The following is a 24,466-nucleotide window of genomic DNA, read 5'->3' as shown; positions in this document are numbered from 1 at the left end:
TTTTATTCTGTGTTCCAGCTGTCCAGGCTAACGGTCGCCTTGATTTAACCTGTTAACATCTGAGAGCAAGGCAGAGTGTCTTCTCCACATGTGCAGAGCAGGCCTTTCTGTTTCTGGAATCTGTGCTGCACTGTGAAAGGCTTGCGATGAAGAAAGCGTGGCTCTGACTGTAAATAAATCCTTTCAGATTCCAGTTGCACAACCAAAGGAATTCAGCAAATTCCTATTTTTCTAACCATGACATGCCTTCATTCTAATGCTCTTCAAATTGGCAAATCTCATCTTACACTGCCTTGAAAGTAACGGGCAAGAAGTTTTTATCCTGGCTTGCAAATAGCTACAGTTGTGCTTGTTACAGATGTCTCAGTGCTGTGGCTTTGCCGGTGCGGCTGCAGCGATCTGTACGCTGACTCCCCCTGCGCTGCCCTGCATGTGTCCGACTGGTTTCTCAGGAGTGGTGAGTTTTCCCCCAACCTGTAGCTCTGGGTTTCTGTGGGGCGTTGACTCAGCCCTTTGTCTACCTGGATCTACTTGCTCTTGCATTTGCTTCCTCACCTGGGAGAAAAACCCTGCATCCTGCAGTGCTCACTTGCTCTGTTCGGTATCTGTGTCAGTAAGTGGAAAAATCTGTCTAACATTCCACCTCACCAAGTGTCTGGCTCTCACTGCTAGCCCATCGCTCTTTGTAATTTTATAACTGCCTAAGAAATTAAATTTGTGTTGTGATAAGTATTCTGTGTCTTCTTTCTTTTGTTTGCTGCTTGGAGATTGGGCCGGATAAGATCAGGGTGATGCTACTTGTGTTCTGTACTCTGTGGCCCAAACCAAATCGCCAGCAGTAATAAGCCCTCAGTCCCAGCTGTGCTTTGTAGCTGCTCCCGAACGACACTGTCAGCTTGGGTTTCGCAGGGACTCGGACGGGACAAGCCAAGTTTCTCCTGGCACATTTTCCTTGCAAATGTAATTTTCCTTCTTGTTCTTCCTTAAAGCTCTTCTCGGGACTTGCACTTACGCGTTTTTCTCCTGCTCCTCAGGTGAGTTTAGATAACTTCCTTTATTCTTTCTTTTATGGGTTGCATCTGAAGCAGCGCTTTCAAATACGCACCCAGCTCGCTGTGCTGTCCCTCCAAGCTTGTTGCTTCTCGCCTTCAAGCCCAGGAGGAGGATCTGAAGCCAAGCCCATGCGGATGGATGAGGAGACGTCTCCTGCTTCTGTGTGTATCCTTCCTTTTACAAAGCCACGACAAAAACTCCGATTGGGGTGGACAAGAAAGGAGAGAAAAAGCCTTTCTGCTCATGCTAGCAGTGGTGGAGCGTGTGATGAGGAGATTCTCCTGGTTCTGCAAGCCAGTTTCATAGCGAGGCCTCAGCTGGGAAGCTGCAGGCATCTCCTCCCCTGATCTAGCTCTGGAGGGCAATGCTGTCCTGTCAGTGCGCCTCCATTCGCTTCAGGCAAAAATGGGCTGTGTTAGCTCAGATAAGTGTTTCTAAACTGTTCGTTTGGCTGCTGGTGACATTTCCCATCTCCTGCCTGGAGCAAACTTGAGGATCTGAGAGAAGCTGGATTCGTTAAGTGGCAGCAACTGCAGGTGGATTCGGTAAGTGGCAGCAGCTTCCAGCTGCGGTGGCGATGCCAACAACTCCGCTGTCCCCCATGCCCGGATGGCTGTGGTCATCCCAGCCCACTGATGTTTCAGGAGGTCCAGGTGCCCCTCTGCTCCTGCCCTAGGATAGCAAAGCAGAATATTCTCCAGTAAGCATGGGAAAAATTGTGAATAATGCTTTCACACTCAGCCCTGAACTAGGCAGCTGCGGTTGTGTTCAGACTGGCAATCTTGCATCTGTCTGCTGTTACTGGGTCTGGCCAATTAAGCATGAATTCCCAGGGAAGGGGCTGAGAAATCTCTCCAATTATTTATCTTATTACAAGGGTTGACGTGGTCTCGTGCCTGAGTTCGTTCCTGGCACGCTCTCTTTTGGTAGCGAGCAGGCTTTTGGGTTTAGCTGTGCTGCAGTGGTCAACCAAGTGATCGGGCACCGAGACCCTTGGCTACACTGGACTGAAGTCCGAGATGAAATAATTCTGAGCAAGAGCACGATTCTGGTGTAAACAGCCCAACTTCATGGGCTGTGGCTGTGCTGAGCGTGCTGCCAAGAGCAGAGGTGCAGGGCAGAACAGCTCTGGCGGGCTTACACTGACCTCAGCCTTGCTCGTTTGCAGCAACCCTCCCCTGATGCAGCATCGCTATTTTTTTAGAGCGAAGGGGTAGAAAGCGGCTGCTGGGGGAGCAGCAGGCAGAGGCAGCACCAGCGCTGCTGGGTCCTGCCCTGGGTGGGAGCAGCAGGTCCCCCTGCAGCACCCGCTCCTGGCCGAATGCTCACTCCGCCCCGAGCGTGCACCTTTCGCCCCTAGCCTGACCCCTGAGTCTCGGCCAGGTGCTTGGCAGAGAATTCTTCAGCTAATTAATGATGCAATGGGAGCTAATGAGGACTTCTGCTCGGCTTCCTGGAGTTGAGGAAATCTGATGCTTGCTGTTCCAACACCTTATGTTTTGGGTTCTTTTAGCAGTGAGTTTTATTGTTACAGGTCCTAATAACGGATTTGGAGATAGCTAAGCCCAGGTACATAAACTAGGCTCGAGGGTTTTGACAGCATTTTGATATTCTGGGTACTATTTTGCAGGGCCCTGGGAGCAAAAGAGAGTTGTGTTTGCACAGCTCCAGGTTGGGGGCTGTGCTGGGGAGCAGAGTGAGGCAGGCTAATAGACCCACATTGTCCATGTGAACGGCTCCACCTTGATATTTTATCGGGGGGGGGGGGGGGCCAGTCGGAGTGATGTCCCAGCAGAAGCCTGGGCCCTTCTGGTTGTGAAGGCGAGGGTGTGGGGGGCTGGGGGGACCCGGGGGGAGCCGCTCTCTGCCCCTGTGCAGCCACTGGATGGAGGTGTGGGGCGTGCAGAGTCCCTACTCCCTCCCTGGAGCATCCCTGTGCTTTCCTCCCTGCTCTGGGAGCATCTCCTCAGCTTTCTGCCCTCGGAGTGTCCCTGCTCCTTCCCTTACTCCTGCCCAGAGCATCCCAGTGCATGCTCAGGGCACTTTCCCTGCACGGGTGCTCTGTGACTTGGAGCAGAACATGATAGGAAAAATATAAAAAAAAAAAAAAAAAAAACCAAAAAAAAACGGTCTGTTTGCCCTCACCCATGGAGCCTAAGCTTCTCGAGGAGGCAGAGGGCTCTTGGCCACTGGTGTGCCACAAGCCTTGTGTGTGAAAAAGCTGCTGGGAGGCTGGAGAAGGAGCTTATTTTCAGCCAGGCCTGCCAGGGGGGAGCGTGGAGGGGCCAGACCCTAGCAGAGGGGCAGTGGTTTTAGCCCGGTCTTTAAGCCAATGCCTGTACCACTACTCTGCCATGTTTTCCTGAGCAAGTGGTATTGCAGTTTTTGAAAGTAGGCCCAAAAATTGAGTAGTCCTGGCAGGAGGGGCAAAGCTCTGGGGTTCAACTGGTTCCACAACCTCTGCTGTTGTCTGAAGTCTGGAGCAGGTCTGCTTTGTAGGGAAACACAAACCCTATGCTGTGACCCCTCCCTGGGCACCACCGGGGGGTCTGTTCCTGCTGCCCCCTGGGGCCCCCCCAGCCCTTCAGCATCCTCTGATCGCTCTGGATGTGCAACAAGCACAGCGAAATCGTGGAGGGCATCTCTTCTCTCCTCGCCCAAAAACAATTCTGAAAATGAAAGCAGGGAGACAGAGCCAGGAGATGTTATCTTGTTCCTTTTTAAACAGCCTTTCCTCTCTTCCAGGGTGAAAGGCAATTTGCATTTCAAGAGGTCAGGACGTAGCTATTTCTCTTTACCATCTGAAATTAGTTATTAGAAGTCTCTTTGGAAACTAAACAACAGCACACACGGAAAGATGGCCTCTGCGGGCTCAAATTAACTGCTCCTGTCATTCCTGATTTCCCTGGTTGCTGCTGGAGGATGCTGAATCGAGGAGGTACTGGCACTGCCAGAGACACAAATGGTGCAAAACCCTGAGCTTCTCGGTACGGCTGGAGCTGCTCTGGCCAGGGGGTCCTGCTGGGCTAAGAGGGGGGACAGGAGTCTCCCCTGGGAAGCGGGGGGCTTTGCACCCCCCTGCCGTGCACAAGCTTGGCTCTAGAAAGGGCTCTGCGGTGAGGATAACTCGGTAACCACCGCCCTGCAAGCCTTGCCTCCCTGCTTGCTGCCAGCCCTCGCCTAGGAGTGGGACCTCAGCCTGGCCCTGGCAATCCAATTCTCCCTAATAAAAAAGCCTCTGGCAGCCCTGAGCCTGGCCAGGGCTGGGGTTCGCCGGGCGCTGCTCGCTTTGTTTTCTCAGCTGCTGCCTCTGCCCTCCCTGAGCTCACCGCTGCCACTTATTTATATTGGAGTTTGCATTAGCAGATGCACTCTGGGATATTCAATTACCTATAAAAAGCTGTAGCAAGGCAAGCTTTTGCTGGAGTGATCAAGAGGGTTGGGTTTGTGTTTTGGGTTTTTTTGGTTTGTTTTTTTTTTTTTTTTTTTTCCCCCTTGGTTTTGGGTGTTGTAGGTTTTTTTTTAACTTGCTTTTAAAAGAGATGTGGGGATGGGTAAAGTGGTGCTATTGAATAAAAAAAAAATAAAAAAGCGGAATAAAGTGGGGTGGAAAATAAATAAATAATCCTGTTTATGAAATGAAACAGACGGGTAGAAAAATGATCTCCGGGAAGAAAGCAGCGCCCAAGGCTATTTTTAGCTCTTTTGTTTCTTTTTCTCCCCCCACATCACTGTGGGTGCGGGCTGTGGGTTTGGTGCGTGTCAGTTCTGCTGTTCTCCCTCACCTCCTGAGTTCTAGGTGATTTTTTTTTTTTTTTTTTTTAAATTCTTTTGCATCTGATTTGTAGTGTGGAGGCAGGGGGAAGGGCAGCAGCCGGCACTAGAGGCTGTGCACCATCACCCTCAGCCCTGGCTGGGCCAACGGGGGGACAAGCTGGCAGGGGGAATGGGGAGGGGGCGGCGGGGGCCACGTCTCTGCTGCAGGACCTGTGTCAGCAGTGGGGTTTACCCCAGAGCTGGATGTGGGCCCCCAGCTTTGTTCCTCAGCAGTTTCAGAGGCTGCTGTAACCCCCCCCCAGAGTCCCCTTTGCCAGGATGCTGGGTGGCTGCAGTTGTGTTCCTTGCAGCTCTGGGTCTGGGGGTCCTTGGGGTCCTTGTCCTCCCCCTGGGCACTGTCTCTCCTCAGCCCACCCCAGCAAAGCTTTCCTCTGCTGCCCTCAAAGGTGCTGAGTGCTGCAGCCTTCCCCTGGCATCCCTGCCAGTGCCCATATCCTCCCTCAGCCCCCCCATCTCCCACCGCATCCCTCCTGGAAGGTGCTGCCACCCTACTTTTGCCCTGCATCTCCTCTGCCATCAGCTCCACCCCCCCACCCCAAATGAACATCCGCGTGGGCTCCCATCTTTATGGAAGAAATACATAATTCTTTTATTATTCAATTAGGATTTTAACACACAATCAGGTGATCGCTTTAAGAGGATTTCCTATAAGACAGGATTTGGATAACTGGGCTACAAGTAATATATTCCCTTAACTGGTTTATTCCTTTATCAGATTTTTTTTTTTTCCTAAGCACTTTAATGCATTTACTTTCCCATTGTTGACACTTTTTCTCCGTGCTCTTCTTCCCTCCCCAAGCTTATGCAAATCCCCCGTAAGGCGTTTAATGGCCGTGTGTGTCAATAGTGCCGAAATCTTCGCGTAGGCTTCACGCATGCCCTGGCTGATTAAGAGGGGTGGAGGGGTGGAGGGGCCAGCCTGGCTGCCTGAGCCCCCTTTCAGCCCTCATCATGGGGCCAGGGAAGGGGCCCCCGGGCTGGGAGCTGCATTTTTCTAGAGAAAAGGCCGGAGCTCAAAGTAGCTCTTCTCTTTTGCAGGGCGAAACGTGAATAGGGAGCGTGGGGCTGACCTGTCTGCCGCTGTTTGCTGCCCTGTCGCTCAGCTTTCGGGGTGCTGGGGGTGCGTGTGGAGGTGGTAAAGTGGGGGGGGGGGGGTGGGGGGAAATGTCTGTGGGTGGGATGTGAGCAGAGGAGGATGAGAAGGGTGGCAAAATAACCCACGAGCCTCGACCAGCAATTTGCTTGCGCAGCGCCTGCCTGCCTGGCAGTGGGTGCCCCTGGGTGCCCACCCACCCCCCGCAGCCCTGTGGGAACGGCTTTGCCCATCGCTGGCAGGAAAAGCAGAATTTTTTCCTGCTAATTGTGCCGCCGAGGGCTCTGGGTGATGCTGCCTGGCCTCCCTTGTGCTGCTGGGTTGCTTCCTGAGGAGGTAACGCCTTGCTGGCAGGCCTGGCCTGCTGTCCTCTGGGTCTTGTTTTGGGGGGTTTTAACAGCTTTCATGACCACAGGGGTCTAGTGTGCCTGGTGGGTGGGAGAGAAACCTGGAGCGCTGGCTCTGGAGGATGCATTTGCCCTGCTCACCTCGGTGGGGCGTTCACTCTGAAACCTACAGATAACCTCTTTGATGCTGGGAAAAGGGGGGCGTGAGGAGGAGGGGGCCAGCATATGGTAGCATGATGGGTATAGTCAAAGGGGTTGTATTGCCTGTAACTCACCATTTCCCAGAGGGGCTCAGGCTTTGTGGCTGCTGGAGAGGCCCTTTGTGAGCCCAGCATGGGCGGGAAAACCCCATCCAAGGGTGGTTGTCGCCATTTTCTCCTTCCAGAGAAAAATCTCTCAACCTGGGTCTTTAAATAGCCCGGTGAGTGGACGTTGTTTCCTCTACACCCACTGCTGATTGACTCCTTTTTTTATCCCATCCTGCCACTCTGCCTGTGTGTGCAGCAATTATGCAAAGTTGCAATCAAGGAGCTGAATTAGCAGCTCATCTTGGATTAATTAGAGATGGATGCAAAGCTCTTCCAACAAAGGCAGTGGGGGGGAGGGGTGGGGTGAGGTGTGGGGGGAGTGTCCTGTGGAATGCAAAGGCTCTGAGTATCCTCTCAGGGTTTCTCCAGCTCTCCCAGGCTGGTTTAGCTAATTTGGGGGCAGGCGGGATGCACAGAGCAACCCCTGGCAGGAGAATCGGGTCATCCGCATGGAAGAAAATTGGTCCCCTTGGCCTTGGGAAGAGGGTTGGGCGCCCCAAAGCTGACGCTCAGCTCAGCCCCTGCATCTCCCTGGAGCATTTAAACCCAGTGCTTTGGGTTTAGAGCAACTCCTCCTCCCGCCCCAGTCCTGTTGCAAAGCTTGGGGAAAACCCAGTTAATCCCCGCAGCCTCCAGTGCCGAGCTCCCGCCAGCACCTGGGATTTCTGTTCACCTGCAATCGGATTGTGACAAACTCCCTCTGGTTGCACTCAACAAATTCCCTGGCTACTCCCCGCTTCTCACAGGCCCCGATAATCCCCCAAATGTGACTCCGGCCAAGTGACAACATCCCTGTTTAATCCCCACTGCCTCCGTGCAAAGCCGGCGCTGCCGAGGATGCTCCTAGAGCTGGCACAGCACGCTTGGCCGGCGCTGGGAGCAGACCCCGGGGAAGGATGCGAAGGCTACGGTGCTATTTAAAGGAGCTTCTCCAAGAGGGGATTGCAGGCTTGGGAACAGCCTCCCCCTTCCCATGAAGCGGAAGAGATGGATGCACAGCGCTCCCGGGAGCGCTGAGCGTGGGGATGTGGGAGTGGGGGGGCTTAGATGTGGCAGCCCTTTGTCTCGTTCCCCCCCCGCCCTGCTCAGCAATCACAGGTACGGTGTCACCCAGCCTGGCTGGTGCTGAGGGGACGTGGCATTGGGCACGGGACACCCCGGGCACCCTGGCAGGGTGAGCATGGCTTGGTTAAGGAGCCGAGTTTTGCCTTTCTTTAACCAAGGGATGGCTTGTGACTATGTTCACGGGGATGGGGACAGCAGGGACAGCTGCTTCCCACTGTCCTCGAGGATTTAAAGCCATGGCTTGAGGTTTTTGGCAGTGTGGTGGGATGCAGACACCTGAAAGGTCTCTCCTTTCTTTCACCTCTGCAACAGCAATGATTAATAAAACCTGACTCCACAGGAAGGGCAAGAGAAAACTGCAATACAGGGGATTTCTGGAGACTGTCCTAATCTGACGTCTCCAAGCCAAATGAATCAGCAGCCTTTTATTCCACCCGGTGGGATTAATCAGTGTTCAACCAGGATCCAGGAAAACAAGGAGAGGCTCTGACCAGCAAGGACCCGTGGCGAGGTGGCCGCAGGGTGTTAGCTGGTTCCTGGAGCTGAGCAAATCCCTTCTCATAATCTGGTAAATGCTGCTGGGATGCACCCGCTCGTGCCGGGGGCCATGGGACAGCGGAGAGAGGGTGGGAAAAGGGGAGAAGGCAAAAATACCTCCAAAAAGCTGTGACGTGGGTGAGGGATGGTCCGTAGTCCACGTTGTTGGATGTGAGGGTGCAGGGAGAGACCCCGGGATGGAGCTGTGTGTGCGGGATGTCCCTCCTGCCATGGGGACCGGGGTGGCTGGGCAGCTTTGCCCCATCGCAGTCGGAGCATCATGCCTAGCAGGTTTTCCTGGCTGTTAAACTGGGTCAAGCAGAAACCCAAGGAGCATCCAAACTCACCAACGTCGAGCCAGCTACATCAGAGCTGAATTATTCAGGGCCAGCTTAAAAAATTGACGAGCCCAGCAAAACTCACAGAGACCTGAGCTCAGAGGACTGCCATCCCTCCGTGTCCCCATCGGGCAGAGACAGCTCAGCCTGCCCATCCTTGGGGGGCACCTTGGGCTCTTCAGGAGAGGGGACAGTGTCATTTGGGTCTAACACTGCCCGTGGGGGTGGGGAAAGCAGAGAGAAAGCACTCAGAGAAGTTCACCCTGGTGGATTCATCTCCCTGTGGTCTCCCATAGCCCTCCAAGCCATAACAGCTTCTTTGGGTAGCCCAGCACCCACAGCAGAAAAGGAACCCCCTCACCCCTCAAAATGGGGATTAAGACATCGTGTGACTTCAGACAGGACGGTAAAAATCAGGGTCTTGCTATCTGCCACGAGGTGTTCGCTCACAGCATCTCCCCACGATGCAGAGAGCAACAAGTGCATTTGGGAGCTGAGCTGCTCGCCTGAGCTTGGTCGCTTTTAAAAGTCCCCTCCCCAGCTCCAAACCTGGGGCTTTGGGATGGGGAGAACTGGCCCACAGGGAAAATCCCTGTGGAAAGCAGTGAGTAATGCCGCCTGGTGAGCGCCGAGGCAGCAGGGCCTCGCCAGGAAGCTGTGAAAAGGCGAGCACACATATGCTTCAGCTCATCCTGCTCTTTTTGTAGAGCATTCATGCTGTCTGGGTGCCAACCAGCCACAGGCACCGCTGGGGAACCCCCACCGCAGTCACCCCCTTTTCTTAAATTTCCAAAGTGCCTGGTAGGGGGGTGATGGGGTCTGGTGTAGGGCAAGGGGACATACCCCAAGGGAGTGAGGTGCTTTGAGATTTTTACAATGACACTGTCAAATTAGAGGTGAACAAACCCAGCCAAAACAAGTAGCCTGAAAAGAAAAAAAAAAAAAAAAAAAAAAAAAATCCCTCCTTGCACTAGTGCACTGAGCTGTGCAGGTGCTCAGCCAAGGAGGGAGCCGGGAAAGCTGAGCCCCTGGCTCCGGGCAGAGCTCAGCTCAGCAATCTGGTTTGCACTGAGCCAAACTCCGGCTATTTCAGCCAAGGAGAAAAGATGGAAATTTCCACCTGGGCTGTTTTCCTCCCTGCGATGAGTTTGCAGGAGACCCTTTGCTCAGCCCTGCTCCCGGCAGAAGGGCGGCCAAGGAGGCACAGCCGGTTTTGCCTCTAATTTCCTCTGGCGTGAGCGGCAGCAGTGCATCCCGCCGGCCCCGCACGCTGATTTATACAACGCTGCGTTTATTGACCGCGAGAAGATTGTAATTCACAGCCCGGCGCGCTGCAGCCACGGCGAGCGAGCAGGGACGGTACCTCTCCTCCCTCCTGCTGCCGCCATCCTCCCACGCTGCGGGTGGGGAGAGCCCAGCAAGGGCTGGTCCCCCGGGGCTCTCCCCCAGCTCAGTGGGAGGGGGCAGCTGCTGTGCGTGGGCCCCCCCCCCCCCCCATGCCTCGCTGCTCCTGCAAGAAGAAGCAAAATCCCCATGATGTTGCCTGCAGCCTTGGCCAGCTCAGAAGGGGTGGGGACACCCACCGTGTCCCTGCCTGGAGCACCCTCCTTGGGGACACGTGTCCTCTCCCTAGACAGATGTCCCCACCACCGCAAGCTGTGGTTCCCTTCCTCCTCTTCTTCCACCCCCTGGTTATGCTGGGGAACAGAGACCCCCTACTTGCTTCCCCCAAAAGCTGGGGGAATTGCTGCGTTCTGCTAGCCAGAGCTGCAATGCATCCATCCATCCATCCATCCGTCCGTCTGTCCACCCATCCATCCATCCACCCATCCACCCATCCATCCACCCACCCACCCATCCATCCATCCATCCACCCATCCATCCATCCATCCATCCATCCATCCATCCATCCATCCATCCATCCATCCATCCATCCATCCATCCATCCATCCATCCTTCTTCTAACTGTCCATTTATCCATCCATCTGTCTTTCTGACCCTCCCTCTGGTCTTCCGTCTGTCTGTCCGTCAGTCCAGCCATCCGTCATGGGCCAGCTCATGCTGAACCGCGTCCACCCCCTCCCTCTAAAACCGTTTGCAGGGTGGGAAGGACCACGTCCCTGCAAAGCTCACGTCCTAAATGACATTATAAATTACCAGGGCTTTCTTCCTAATTAATCTCTCTTTGTAATTAGCTCCAGCCCTCCGAAATCCCCCTAAAGCGCCTGGGGGCGGTGCCTATAGGCAGTACCTATAGGCGGTACCTATGGACAGGGGTATGAACGCGCTCTGCTCATTGTTAAAATCTTTCCTGCGGCCCTGGGGACTAACCCGTGGCGGGGGGGTTGGGGGTCCCCGGTTCCCTCTGCGCGCCCCCGTTTGGGCGGGGGGGGGGGGGAGGAGGAGGAGGAGGAGTGAAGGGGAGGCGGGAGGATGCGGAGGGGGGCGGGAGGCAGGGCCGGGGCCGCCTCTGCTCCTCGGTCGCAGGCGCCGCGCTCGCTGCCGGGCTCCCCCCCCCCTTCCCAACCCCCGGCTCCCCCCCGCGGCCCCGGCGGAGGCTCCGGTATGGCGGGGCCGGGGCCCGGCGGCCGCCGGTGCTGAGCGGGGCGGGCGCGGAGCCGGTGCCGCAGAACCGCCGCGGCGGAGGGAGGTAAGAGCCGCCGACCTGTTGGGCACGGTGGGGGGGGGGCGAAGTGCGGGGAGACGCCTCCCCCAAACCCCCTGACACCCCCTCCGACATCCGAGCATCCCCCCCCCCGGGCGCGGCCGGGGCCGGGTTTACCGCCCCCTCCCTCCAGCGAGGAGCTTCTCCTTCAGCCCGTGGGTTATTGAATTCCCCCTGGTTATTACAACTTCGCTGCTTGCAAGATGTCGGGGGACCCTTTTGCCAGAGCAAAAAAGCGTTTCTCCGGCCTGGCTGGGGATGGGGGGGTGTGTGGGGGAGGGTGTCTGCGATGCCCGGGGTTAAACCGGCATTGGGGTGCCAGCAGAGCAGGGGTCCCCAATTCTTCCCGGCCCTGCAGGTGCCTTGCCCCTGAATGAGACCCCCCCACCCCTGGCCGTGATGGAGGAGCCCCCCGACTCCCACCCTGGGTGCAGAGGGGCGACAGGGCTCAAGCCCCCTCCCGTGTAGACGGGGTGTAAATCCAAAAGGAGGGGGAAAATCTGATTTACCGCAGCGCAGGGATGCTCGGTGCAAGCGAAGCAGACTGGTGCTGAGGGGCTGGTCCAGCACCGTGGCTGTGCAGCGCATCCCACTCCGCTCCCGGCCCCGAGAAGTTTGGGCCACAGTAGGTACGGGGTGTTTCCAGCTGGCGTGTTCCCCAGCTGGGATCTCTGCTATGGAAAAATCCCCACAACGGGCTTTCCCGGCATCCCAAGAGATGCTTCCCGCTGGGTTTTATTGCCTGGGGTAGCATCAGGCGCAGGAGGGTGCCCCGTGAAGGGGATCACCGCCAGCTCTGACTGGGACGGAGCAGTATCCCCACCCAAAACGTGCCCCGCCAGGTTGTTCTGCCTGGGGTGCTCCGGGATGGGGCGTTTTGGGGCGTGATGCAGGGTGGGGACCCCAGCCTGGCCCCATCCAGGCCTCCGCACAGAGCTGCTCTGTGCCACCAGTCCGTGCAGCAAGCAGCTGCATTTTAGGCTCCAGGATTGCGCTTGCAGGATCTGTGGGCACCACATCCCCCCACTCGGATCCGATCCTGGCAGTGGGGGAGATGCTGGAAAACCTCTCTGCTCCTGCAAACGCCATGTCTGGCAGGGAGACCAGAGAAATCAGTGTCATTGATTTTTCCTCCTTTGCCTGCCTCATACCTGCTGACTTGGAGGAGATTTTGATTTATTTTTATTTTTATTTTTTCACTCCCCCTGCCTCCCCGGCCGGCTGGGTGGTCTGTGGGGGGTGGGTGCAGAGGCAGCGTGGCATCTAGCGACTGATGCTGGTAATACAGAGCAGCCCCCCTCCCCAGCACTGCCCCGGGCTGTTCCCCAGAGGGATGAACCATGTTTTGAGTGGCTCTGGTAGGCTCTCTGGACGATGCCAGGTGTTTTGGGAGCTTATTTTGGGATGCATTTAGTGCATATCCTCTTGGGCAGCTGCTGGGGTCTCTCCAGCGGCTCTCTGAGCACCTCCCTGCTGTGCCATGGGCCCTCGGAGAAGCAGATCCGAAATGCTTGCCTTAAAAGCCGGGTTGCATCCCATCCTCTCCCTGAAAAGGCTGCAGGAGTGTGTCTGCCCAGGCTGGTGGCTCTGCCTCAGCCCCGGGCAGCAGAGATCATGAAAAGAAGGCAGAAACCAGAGTAAGCGTGTGCTACTTGCGGAGAGCAAAGTCTTCCTGGGGCAGCCGGAATCCTCCCCAGCAGTCAGTCACTCTCCGTGAGTGGTTTTCATCTGTTAATTTCTCTAATGGCTTTTGGAAATCGCAGTGATGTTTCGCATTGGTAGCATCCCAGTGAGGTGCTGAACCAGGCTGGGGCAACTGCTGTGCCTTGGGGGTGGCTCACATGGAGCACCCCCCCCCTCATCGCCACCCACCACCCCAAATCCAAACTCCTGCCCAGTGGATCGAGGGACCCCACTCTGCTCGGGGAAAGCATCTTTCCAGGTGGAAAAATCACCGGAGCCACAGCAATACGGCGGGGTGGCAAAGGCTCAGGGCCACCCCACGTGCCACCCGTCCCTTGCTGTGACACCGCTGTCCCTCCCAGGTCGGTCACCATGGGCTCGGTGGGAGCCGAGCGCTTGAAGGAGCTGAGCCCAGCGGGGACGCCGGAGGGCAACGTGGTGATGAGCTTCAGCTTTGACAGTTACCAGCTGGAGGAGGAAGAGCTGCAGCGGGGCAGCCAGGCCAAGGGCGTCCTCACCTTCATGGAGCCGGGTGAGGGCAGGCACGGCCCCGAGCCGCAGCCAGGAGCCGGGTTCCCTGCCTGTTCCCCATCCATTTAGCAGCTTCCTGGAACAGGTTTAATAGCCACAAATGGCCTGAAATGCCACAAAATTGCCTAACGTCTTTTTTCGGACCTGTTTGTACCCATGTGAGTCACCACAGCATCCCGTGGCAGTGGGCTCTGCAGGTTGGCAAGGAGTTGAGGGTTGAAGCCTTGGCTCTCCTGCCTGGCTCAGCCTGCAGCTTCATCCTTCCCTGTGCAGGGCTCAGGGATGCTCCTGGGATTTACCCCAGCCCTGTTCCACATCCTGGGGTAGCCCTGTGCACCTCCACATCCCCCCCTCCACCCCTCCTGCACCTTGACTTTGGATGTTACCTACACTGCCTGGCTCTCAGGTTATTCAACTGCAATTAAAACTCATCAGCCCCCAAGGTCTGGGTGTTTTCCTGCCTCCTGGGTCTCATTGAAACACCTTTATTTAGGGAAGGTGTTTCTTGGGGCTGGGACTGTTTAGTTGTGAGCTCTGTGGGGCACTGGGCTGCTTGCTGTGGGTGGGATCCCCCCCTCATTTGCCATAAAGGATGCAGAATCACCATTCAACACCCCAAGTCTGGGGTCTGCTCCAGGTCCCATGGGCGCAGCGGTGCCATTGTCATGTCTTTTTCTCTTTCTTTTCCCTTTTGGGGCAGTTTCTGATGATCCCGAGCCCCAGGATCGATACCATGGGATTTACTTTGCCATGCTGCTGGCCGGAGTGGGATTTCTCTTGCCGTACAACAGCTTTATCACCGATGTGGACTACCTGCACCATAAATACCCAGGTAAGTCTCCAGCAGCTGCAGCACTTCGCACCCACCCCAAACCTGGAAAGAGCTCGGCCCCACCTCCAGGGGAGCCAGACCCCTGCCACCCCCCATCACCTGCCTCTCTGCAGGGACCTCCATCGTCTTTGACATGAGCCTCACCTACATCCTGGTGGCCTTGGTGGCCGTCATCCTCAACAACGCGCTGGTGGAGCTGCTGAGCTTGCACACCCGCATCTCCGTGGGTGAGTGGGGGGGTCCCTGCACCCCTTTCAGTGCTCTCCCCGTGCTGTCCCCCCACCACCCGCCTCTGTCTCCCACCCCCAGGCTATCTCTTTGCCCTGGGGCCCCTGCTCTTTGTCAGCATCTGCGACGTCTGGCTGGAGCTCTTCAGCCGCAGGCAAGCCTACGCCATCAACCTGGTCGCTGTCGGGGTGGTGGCCTTTGGCTGCACAGGTATGCAGGACAGCGGCTGGTGCTGGGGCAAGCACAGCCCTTTAGATGGAGGTGGGGGGGAAGCAGCCCCACCCAAAAATCCGCGGTCTCCTGGGACAACTTCTTCCTCTAACCGCTATAAGCTGACCCTCGCGTCCCTGCTCCTTCCCGCCCCCACCTCTGTCCAGGCACCGCGGGACTGGCCAGGGGCACCAGCACCAAACCGTGCACTGGTCCCCGACACCACCCACCTGGGCAGCCCCGGGGGCTTCCCAAGCCCCTGCACTTGGTGGCCACTCTTGGTGGGAACAGCTGTGGCGGGGCATACAGGGAGGGCAAAAAGCCCCCCTGGCTTTTGGGGCAAGGATGCTCCGGGCGCTGCAGCGGCTGTTTGGGAAGGATGCAGCTCCCGGATGGCACAGCACATGGGCTCCCAATGGGGTTTCTTCCCCTTGCCCGGCGTTTCAGCTGCAGGAATAATCCCCCCTTCTCCCCTCGGTGCATCTCTCCTGAAGTGCAGCAATCCAGCTTCTATGGCTACACGGGGCTGCTGCCCAAGCGCTACACACAGGGAGTGATGACGGGCGAGAGTAAGTACCTGCGTCCGCAGTTCCACCGCCGCGTCCAACCTCATGGGCTTGCTCGGGGGGGACCCTCCTGCACCTTCTCCAGGGGCCCCAGTGAGTCACACCCGGGGCTCCGCTGTCCCCAGCACAGCCCAGCAGATCAGGGACACCCCAGGGTGCTGCCGAACAAACCGGGGTGTTTAATGGCTTCTGATTCACTTGCAAGCTCCACTGCTCTGCCACGCCAGGCTGGGCGTGGGGATGTCTGACAGGAGCTGGCTTCATCCCCCCAAAATCATCACTCCTCCACACCTGGTGGCATCACATTGACGTAATGGGGGGGCTGACGGGGGGGGGGGGGTCCCTGAGCTGTGGGGCTCAGCAGACCCCACCGCTGATAACTCTCCCATGCCGCCAGGCACTGCTGGGGTCATCATCTCGCTCAGCCGTATCTTCACCAAGCTGCTGCTGTCAGACGAGAAGGAGAACACGGTCATCTTCTTCTTCATCTCCATCGGCATGGAGCTGACGTGCTTCATCCTCCACCTCCTGGTGAAGCGCACCCGCTTCGTCCGCTACTACACAGCCTGCTCCCGCAAGGGTCTCCCCGAGACTCGGGGGCCCAAAGACCCTGGGACGGGCTACCGCGTCCACCATGATGTCACCGCTGAGGACATCCGATTTGTAAGCCAAGGGCGGGTTTCCCCGCTGACCCCTGGGGACCCTCTCACCACCGGAGCTCAGCACTGGTGTCCCCTCTCCCCCCACCCAGGAGAACCAGCAGCGAGGGCAGCCGAGCTCCCCCCGGGGCAGCCCGGGCCCTGAAGCTGAGCTGGCTGGCAGTGGCACCTACATGCGCTTCGATGTCCCTCGGCCCAAAATCAAGAGGAGCTGGCCCAGCTTCAGAGGTGGGTGGTGGGCTCGGGGGGGGCAAGCCACGCCAACGGGGTGGTTTTGCAGCATTTTGCAGGGCAGGAGGAGCAATTGGTGGCCCAGGGCTTTGGGGAAGGGTCGTCCCTTTCTCAGTGTGCCCAAAACCATGGGGTCGTCTTGTCTATGGAAGCCACCCTTGGGGTGCAGGCTCTGCAAGGGGAGGGCTGCAGGTTTTGGCTGAGCTGTGCTGCCCGTCCCTGCCAGACATGCTGCTCCACCGCTACGTCGTGTCCCGGCTCATCTGGGCCTACATGCTCTCCATCGCCATGACCTACTTCATCACTCTGTGCCTCTTCCCTGGGCTGGAGTCAGAGATCCACAACTGCACGCTGGGGGAATGGCTCCCCATCCTCATCATGGCCATCTTCAACCTCTCCGACTTCGTCGGCAAGGTAGGAGAGAGGCGAACACCAGCGTAGTGGCGGGCCTGCCTCCTTTTTGTGTCCTCTTTCAAAGCCGCTTGGCTCCACCGAGGGTCATCTCCGCCCCATGGGTACCTAAGCAGCGTGAGGTTGCTCACCAGCATGGCTGAGGTTGGGCTCCTGCAGCAGTTGGTCTTTCCACCACCTCATCTCCTTCGTTTTGGGCACCGTGTTGCCCTCCCCAGCTTCCTCGCCTCCCTCCCCGCCCCAGCATGGTCTCTGCCCTTCGCTGCAGATCCTGGCTGCCCTGCCCTATGACTGGAGAGGGACCCACCTCCTCATCTACTCCTGCCTCCGCGTGGTTTTCATCCCCCTCTTCATCATGTGCGTCTACCCCAACGGGAGGCCCACCTTTGGCCACCCGGCCTGGCCCTGCATCTTCTCCCTCCTCATGGGCATCACCAACGGCTACTTCGGCAGCGTCCCCATGATCCTGGCTGCTGGCAAAGTGAGCCCCGAGCAGCGGGAGCTGGCAGGTAGGACCAAGCCCTCCCGGGGGTCCCATGTAGGGTGGCCAGAGCACCCTGACACCCCATCTCCCTTCCCACAGGGAACACCATGACAGTGTCCTACATGACAGGCTTGACGCTGGGCTCGGCCGTGGCGTATTTTGCCTACAGCCTCACCAGTACATCCCACAGTACCTGTTTCTACACCGAAACCTCCAACGGCTCCTTTACATCTGGGTACTGAGCCCCAGGGCGGGGCGATGGGGACAAGGTGGGTCCTGCTTCCCACCGTGGTCCCCAACGCCCCGCTTGGCTCACGTCCCTCCTCGGGGACGATGCCCAAAGCCAGAAAGCTGCCCCAGGGCGGACAGGGACCGGGCTCCCGCTGGCACGGTGCTGCCCAGCCAGGTGCTGTCCAGGGCCACTTCTTGGGGTGATATTCTCCTCACCCCGGGGTGCAGTCCCATTGCTCTTTTTTTGGGGGGGGGGGGGGGTGAGCTCCACCTCAGCAATGTGTAGCTCTCCGGTGGAGGCAGGGGGAGGGTCTTCTCCTGTTTGAGCCAAGCCATTCCCAGGAGGAAGAAAATACTGCCAAATCCCAAAGAGAATAGGACCAGCACTGGGGAGAAGGGTGATGGAAGGCTGGTGAGGCGGAGGAAGAGCAAAAAAGGAAAGAAACACTCCTTCAGTCCCCAGTGGCTCTGGGAAGGTGGGTCTCACTTTCATTGATGGTGCTGCAGGTTTTCACTAAGAGTGGCTTGAAATCACGCTCCCTCCCCAAATATGCCAATCGTTGTGTAAAAGACCCAATTCACTTCTGCTGGTTGGAAAGAAAATACCTTTTTTATTTTCCTTGTGTCTTGTTTCCCCCACCTCGCTAACTGTGAGCGAGGCAGGCTCCTGCCTCCCTTCCACCCCACGCTGCTGGTGTGCTCTGGGCGGGGGGTGTCTCAAAGGACACAGCACTGCAGATGCCACCCAGGGCCAGTGCTGAGCTTCAGGACTTATCTCAAGGGACATAAATGAAGCTGACACCAGATTAAATGTCTTTACAACGATGCCTGGTCATTAGCAGTGCCAGCGGCACGGCCCCAGCACTCAGCTGCTGGCGATGGCCTGGGCTGATTTACAGCCAGGGGGATGCCTGCGGCCTGTCCTGGGGGGGTCTTGGGGTGTCCCTTGTGCTGCTCCCCATCTCCAGGGTCCCCTCTGCCACCCGGACGTGTCACCAGGTGCCATCACACCCCCGCCAGCCTGCAAACCGCTGCTGGAGCGCACCGCCTTTACGGGCGGCAAGCGGGAGAGGGAACGGGCTGCGGGGAGCAGAAACCAGCTGGAGAAGGTGCCAACACCCGAGGCTGCTCCTTTTTGGGAGGGTGCTGCCTCCCAAGGAAGCAAAGCCCAAGGGCTGGAGGATCTCACCATGCCCACCCCCCCCCCCCCAATCACTGGAGGATCTCACCATGCCAAGCCCCTGGCTGGCTGAAGCGCAGCTCACACCAAAAAGAGCAAATCCAGCGTTTCCTCCTCAACGCGTTGTCCCTGCAGGGCTCGGGGTAAGGGAGTCGGCCCGAGGGTGGTCGCAGGGGAAGGATTCGCACCTCCTGCCCCACAGGGACCTTCCAGCCCGGGGTCCCATCGTGTCCCTCAGTGCCACCCTGCGGGGGCACTGCCAGAGGGACAGGGTGTCCCCACAGAGCCCCAGACCCAAGGCAGGGGCTGAGCCAAAAAGCGATCATTGTCACCAAAGGGAGAAAAACCCCACAGTCAGGACAAGCGAGACAAAGAAAGATGCTTTCTTGGGTTGCTTTTTTTTCAATTAATTTTTTTTTTTTTTTTTTTTTATGAAAAAAGATCACACGGAGTTCTCCAACAAACAGAATGCCAAAAAAATTGTTTTAAACAAAACATAAACAAAACAAAACAAAAAAAAAAGACAAAAACCTGGCTCTCCTTTCCTCTCGATTGTCTGAAATATCCTTGTGTTCCATAGAAGGCAGTGGGTTTTAAGTGCTTTCTATTTAACATTAGCATAAAATCTCTCTCGCGCGCTCTCTCGCTCTTTAAAATATGCTCACACAATTTGCTTCTAGAAGTACAGTACACTTTGAGCGTGGGGGGGGTGTGCCTGTTCCCAGATCATTTACAATCACAATCCAACAGGAAATAAAAAATAATATTCTAAACGTCAGACTGTGTTCATTTCTGTCGTTTTTTTTCTTTTTTTTTTTTATAATTTCATAATTTTTTTCACAGTTTTAAAAAGTTTATATTTATATATATATATTTATATTTATATTTATAATTAAAAAGTTGAATCCATTTAAAGACTTATAATACAGGAGGGCTAAAGAGTCTTTTGGTACATTAAAACTGTACAGGCTAGAACCGCCACTATCCGCCGCGCCGAGGCGCCGGTGGCCCAGGGTGGAGATGGTACAAGCTCAGCACCATGTGGTTCGTTTTAAAGGACGAGGGGTAACGTTGCAGGGGCGTCCCTCTCCCCTGAGCCCCGGCCTCCTGTCTCCGGTCCGCAGGCGGTACCAGGCCGGAGAGTTTCCAATCTGTCCTTGTCTGAAGCGTCTCCCCACCGGAGCCTGGGCCGTCACTCCCGGCCGAGCCGGGTCCCGCTCCGCGTCCTAGCAATCTGTAGTGCGAGTCGGTAGTTGCGAAGATCAGTGCGTCTCTTGGGCGTTTTGTTTGGGATTTTTTTTTTTGTTTTTTTTTTTTTTTGTTTTTTTTTTTAAGTGCAAGGATGTTGCATCATTGCGTGGTTCTCCTCCGGCGTGATGATGCCGCGGGTGCGGCGTGCGCCTGGCGGGAGGGAGACAGAGGCTCAGCTCCGCAGAGGAGGCGACGGCGGCGGCGACTCCGGGAGCTGGGGAGGTCGGCTGGCTGGAAACAGTCCCCTCCCCAAACCCAAGGTGGCAGCGGGACTCCGGCTGTGGAAACGCCGCCGGGCTTCACCCTCTGTCCCCACTCCCTTCAAACGATGGGCGAGGGCTTCCCAGCAGCTCCACGGCTCCGTGCAGGCAGGGCGCGGAGGGGGCGAAGGATGCTGAAATCCAAGGCCCTGCGTTCTCCTCTGCTCCAAGCAGCAGCTTTTCCCAGCCATTTCCCACACACCCCCCCCCTTCACTGCACGCTCCAAGACGAGTTCTTTGTTCGCCAAGCATCACCCCCCTCGCCATGCGCCTGCCCCCTGCCTCCAGCACCTTTCCAGGGCAGGAGGGACACGGAGTGACATGGAAAGTGGGTTCAGGCCGTTTGCTGGAGGCAGTGGGGAGGCAGCATCCCAGACTGGGTGTTGGCTCGTCTTCCACCCGCCTCCTCCCAGCCTGTTGGACCTCTTCTGCCATCCCGTGCTGGGGCCAGCTCTGCCCCGTCGTGCTCCACGCTGCCGGCCGGGAGCCTCCAGGGAAAGGGAACCGCAAAAAGGCGCCGAGAAGATCGAGACGAGGCGCTGAGAGAGACCCATCTCCTTTCTCTTTCACCCTGTCCTTCCTAAAGCGTCATGCGAAACTAAGCAGGAAAGGGAATATAAGGACGGAGAGGAGCGCACGCAGAAGGGTAGCGGGTGTCCCTCCACGTACAGGCGGCTCCCCAGTTACTGATGGGGGCAAATGACACAAAAGGGATCCCTCCTGCCGGGGGGTCCCGCTGGTGAAATGATCACGAGACCCATGTGCTTTCCTGGACCAAAAGGAGGAAGGGAGAAGTTGGTCAAGTGCCACCTTACTTAAAGCCACTTCTAGAAGAGCCTTGGGGTTCAAGCACCACCACCACGACCCCCCCCAGTGGCATCTTCCTCAAGTCCTGTAACTGCTTCCCCAACCCCTTTCTTCAGCCCTCTCCTTCCTCCTCGTGTCTCTCGCGCTCTCCTGTCTGTAGTGTGACACAGAAGTCATGAGCATTGAAAGAAACAATCATGTCGTCTGAAGAGGCACGTCCTCAGGTTTGTCCCGTCCCTTTCCCAGGGGGTGGCACGTGTCCCCTGGGCGGTCAGCAGATGACAGGGACCCCGTCAGTGTTGAAGATCATGCCCGTAGTGGGCTCGTAGGTCCCTGCAAGGTAGTAGAGGTCCTCACTGTCTTGGTATTTCTTCGTCTTTAGCATCTGCTCATACTGATCCAGACCAACAACAAGACACTTGTGTGAGATGGTCTGGACGTCGTTTTCATCCACGTGAGAGGACTGGTAGAGGGCTCGCTGCATGACAGGAACAGGAGGGAGATGGAAAGAAAAGGAGCAATTAGATCTCACAGCATTTACAGCATCATCTTCAATATGCAGGGAAAACGTCCATCACAACTGGTCAGGGCTTGTGCTCACACTCAAGCAGAGCTGCCCCCACATCCCCGCTGAGGGGAGGGACCCTGGGAATCTGCACGGGCCCACGGGCAGCGTGGACACAATCCATCCAGCACACTAAAGCTGAGTCTCCACTTTCACTCAGCTCCAATTAATGGGAATGCCGCGGCTGCCGAGCGCACGGACAGGGGAACACGGAGGCCAGGAGTTTGACGTCCTCACTTCAAGGATGGAAATGCAAAGATGGGTGCTGGGTACCAGCCTTCTGCTCCTCCCAACACCCAGCACCTGCAGCTGCTCCCAACCACCCAGAAACACCCACCCAAAGTCCTGCGCACTGCGGACCCAGCAGCCGAGGCAAAAAGCAAGGGCCAGAGGAGCTTGGGGGGCACTTTCCCAGCTGCATTTCATACAGAGTCCCTGGCATCCCCGCTCAGGCCTCCCCCAACCTCACCAACCTCCATAAAGTCCTTCCTCTGGTTGGATGCTTGCAAAGCTGTGGACAGACTCCTGCCCGATTTCTGATCCCAGCGCTGCGCCCAAGAGGAAGAGAAAAGAGAAAACAGAAATGAAGGTGAAATTAGTTATTTTACCATGCTAGCACCTCCTGCCCACCACACGTGCCCTTTACAACCTCAAGCGCCGTCCACAGCTACTGGTAATAAATACTGAGAGCCTACTGTAAACCCCACTGCACACGTGTGCAAAATTCAGTGTTTCTGAGCACGAAGCCAGTCGCTCTTACACTGTAAAAATACTCAGTTGACACTTTTTTGGATTGACACAAAAGTCTTTACTTCCCAACACAGTAAAACCCACCCTTCCTCTACTCAAGGGGTAAACACCACGCTTGTCCACACCACAGGCAGCCGCCACAACACAAAACGATGGGACCACCCCCCATTACAGCACCAGTAACAAACTGGGCCATGTTTTTTTTTCCTCATCCTTGGAAACAAAAGGGAACAAGCAGCTTTGCAGCCCTCTTGGCAAAGCAGACCAGCCTACCTTGCCTTCATTGAGTTTCTTCCCAGGGTTGGTTTCTTCTGGGTGATAAAACCATTTGACTCGGACCACCATGTTGTTCCCCCATGACTCCCACATGCTCTGGATCCGGCCAATGTAGGGCAGGTTGGGGCGGCCAGCTGAGAGGAAAACCGCACAGTCTCCGATGCGGATTATCTCCTTGCCCCGGACGATGGCCTTGTAGAAGAGCTTCCTGGCCTTGCCTTTCATTCCTCGTCTCTGCCAAGAGAAGATCGTGCAGGTGAGCAGCCAGGGATCACCCCGGATTTCGCCATCCACCGCTGCTTGCCCTGTCCCGCATCCCACCCTTCGCTGTCAGCAAAGCCACAGCATCCACAGGCATTCCCACAGGAAACAGGACACGCTGCGCAGGACGGCTCCCCCAGACACAGCAAAGGCCAACCCCAATCTCCTTGCAAACTGGAGACGCACCACGCCAGCAGAGTTTCACCACCCCAGGAGAAGGGAAAGGGCACGGCTCAGAAGCGGGTAAGAGGCACCACAAGGCAAACGGCAGCGCCCAGCAACACGGAGCAGTGGGAAAGGCTCTGCTTACCTGTGTGGGTTTCCCAAACCACTTCCACAGCTGCCGTGCGGGGAGGAAAGCAGCGATCTTGGGCCTGTTCTCCACCGATGGCAGCCGCTGGCGCTTGGCCAGCTCCTTGGTGGTGGGCAGGTGGATGCCCTCGCGCTTTTTGGGCCTGCTCTTGTTGCCGCTCTGCTGCGGTGCCGGCTGCTGCACCGGCTGCTGCGCCGGCTGTTTCTGGCTCTGGGGGTGGGAGGACGCCCGGGATTTCCCTGCCTGCTTGGTTTGCTTGGGTGGGAGGGATTGCTGCACCGAGGAACTTGGCTGGGCCTCAGCTACTTCGTCATCAGAGCTACAGGACGAGTCTTCATCTGTAGTGGAGGAGGAAGAAGAGCTGGAGCTCGATGAAGAAGAGGTCGATGAAGCTGAGGAAGAGGAGGAAGAAGAAGATGAAGAAGAGCTGCTGCTAGAAGAGGAAGAGGAGGAGGAGTTGGAGGAAGAGAGAGGAGTAGATGCTCTCGAGCTGGCTGAGCTGCTGTCCTGGGCTTCCCCTCGGTTCTTCTCAGCCTCCTCTTCTCCCTCTGACTCCGAGCTGCTGTCGCTGCTGTTGCTCTCAGACTCCTCCACGGCTGCTGGAGCTGCTGCCTTTTCTTCCTGGTCCTTCGAAGCAGTGAGGGTTTCTGCTGAGCCATCAAACTTTCCTCCAAAGCTAGCAGAAGAAGGGTCTCCATCAGCTGCTTTGGCTCGGGAAGATTTCTGCTTGCCCTCCGCACCCACTGCAGGGGAATAGCCCAGCCCCAAGAGACTCTTGCTGTCTCTGCGACTGGCCAAGTTCGAGTCCTCCAGCATCCTCATCGCCTCCTTCATCTTCTTTGTCTTTGGAGACATCACGCCCTCGTGGTCCAGCTTGATCAGGATTTCGTTGTCATGCTTCCTCTGAGCTTTGACCATGGTGCCAAACTCCTGTGTTTCTTCCGTGGGCCGCCCTTTCTTGGCCTTGGCTTTTGATGCTGAAGCATCCCCGGAGCCAAAGGCTGCCAGCGTTCCCGGGAGGTCGCTGTAGGGTTCCGTGCTAAGGATGCTTCCAAACACAGCAGGCTGGTAAGTGGGTTGCGGGGGGCTATGCAGCTTAGTGGAGATCTTCATTTTGCTGGCTTTTGACCGCTTTTCCTCCGCGGGGGCAGGAGAGCCTCCAGTCGGCAGCGGTTGCGATTTTCGCGACCCTTTCACGCTTGGCTTGCCCAAGCAGGCTGGCTTCTCTGGGACTGAAGAGGTAACAGGTGAAGACTCAACTTGATCCTTCTCTTCTGGCAAGGCAGCCTCTTCTGCAGAAGGAAGGAAACACAGAGGCATGACGGTGTCCCATCCAGATGGGCTTTATTAGCTCAGACACAACCAGACACCAATGCTGACCGGTCTCTGGCCAAGGATGGCTTGTTCCTGACTGCTTCGGTAACCCCAAAGAGGCCCAGGTCCTCACTGCTCACTCAACAGCCTCACTGAGCAGCCTGGCCTGACGCCGGCGCC

The 24,466-nt window shown here is 56.8% G+C and overlaps 2 protein-coding genes across 8 annotated transcripts in view; one reads left to right on the top strand and one right to left on the bottom strand.

Annotated features, from left to right (window-relative positions):
• The first annotated feature begins 11,019 nt into the window (after nucleotides 1-11,019).
• On the top strand, nucleotides 11,020-19,267 carry SLC29A4 (solute carrier family 29 member 4). Of its 3 annotated transcripts, XM_042798291.1 has the most exons (12): nucleotides 11,020-11,228; nucleotides 13,289-13,458; nucleotides 14,158-14,289; nucleotides 14,403-14,516; nucleotides 14,599-14,727; nucleotides 15,222-15,296; nucleotides 15,691-15,956; nucleotides 16,045-16,180; nucleotides 16,410-16,597; nucleotides 16,863-17,103; nucleotides 17,178-17,347; nucleotides 17,652-19,267. In XM_042798291.1, the coding sequence occupies exons 2-11, from the start codon at nucleotides 13,299-13,301 to the stop codon at nucleotides 17,318-17,320; spliced, it is 1,584 nt and encodes a 527-aa protein (XP_042654225.1). In that variant the 5' UTR covers nucleotides 11,020-11,228; nucleotides 13,289-13,298; the 3' UTR covers nucleotides 17,321-17,347; nucleotides 17,652-19,267. The 3 variants fall into 3 exon arrangements, with proteins under 3 accessions (XP_042654225.1, XP_042654224.1, XP_042654226.1); XM_042798290.1 differs by having other exon boundaries at nucleotides 17,178-19,267; XM_042798292.1 differs by lacking the exon at nucleotides 15,222-15,296 and having other exon boundaries at nucleotides 17,178-19,267.
• Nucleotides 19,268-20,340: 1,073 nt separating this feature from the next.
• TNRC18 (trinucleotide repeat containing 18) overlaps nucleotides 20,341-24,466 on the bottom strand; it is a 55,793-nt gene continuing 51,667 nt past the window's right edge. For all 5 annotated transcript variants that reach the window (XM_042798285.1, XM_042798288.1, XM_042798286.1 and 2 more), the window contains 4 exons: nucleotides 22,970-24,264; nucleotides 22,396-22,632; nucleotides 21,846-21,920; nucleotides 20,341-21,285 (listed from right to left, as the gene is read on the bottom strand). In XM_042798285.1, the coding sequence (XP_042654219.1) occupies nucleotides 21,079-21,285; nucleotides 21,846-21,920; nucleotides 22,396-22,632; nucleotides 22,970-24,264 (1,814 nt within the window). In that variant the 3' untranslated portion in view covers nucleotides 20,341-21,078. The remainder of the gene's footprint in view (nucleotides 21,286-21,845; nucleotides 21,921-22,395; nucleotides 22,633-22,969; nucleotides 24,265-24,466) is intronic.

The sequence above is a fragment of the Tyto alba genome, unplaced genomic scaffold (assembly GCF_018691265.1).
Source record: "Tyto alba isolate M040663 unplaced genomic scaffold, T.alba_DEE_v4.0 Super-Scaffold_28, whole genome shotgun sequence".
Lineage (NCBI taxonomy): Eukaryota > Metazoa > Chordata > Aves > Strigiformes > Tytonidae > Tyto > Tyto alba.
The sequence above is the reverse complement of the archived record's forward strand: the minus strand, read 5'-3'. Positions and strand labels throughout refer to the sequence as shown.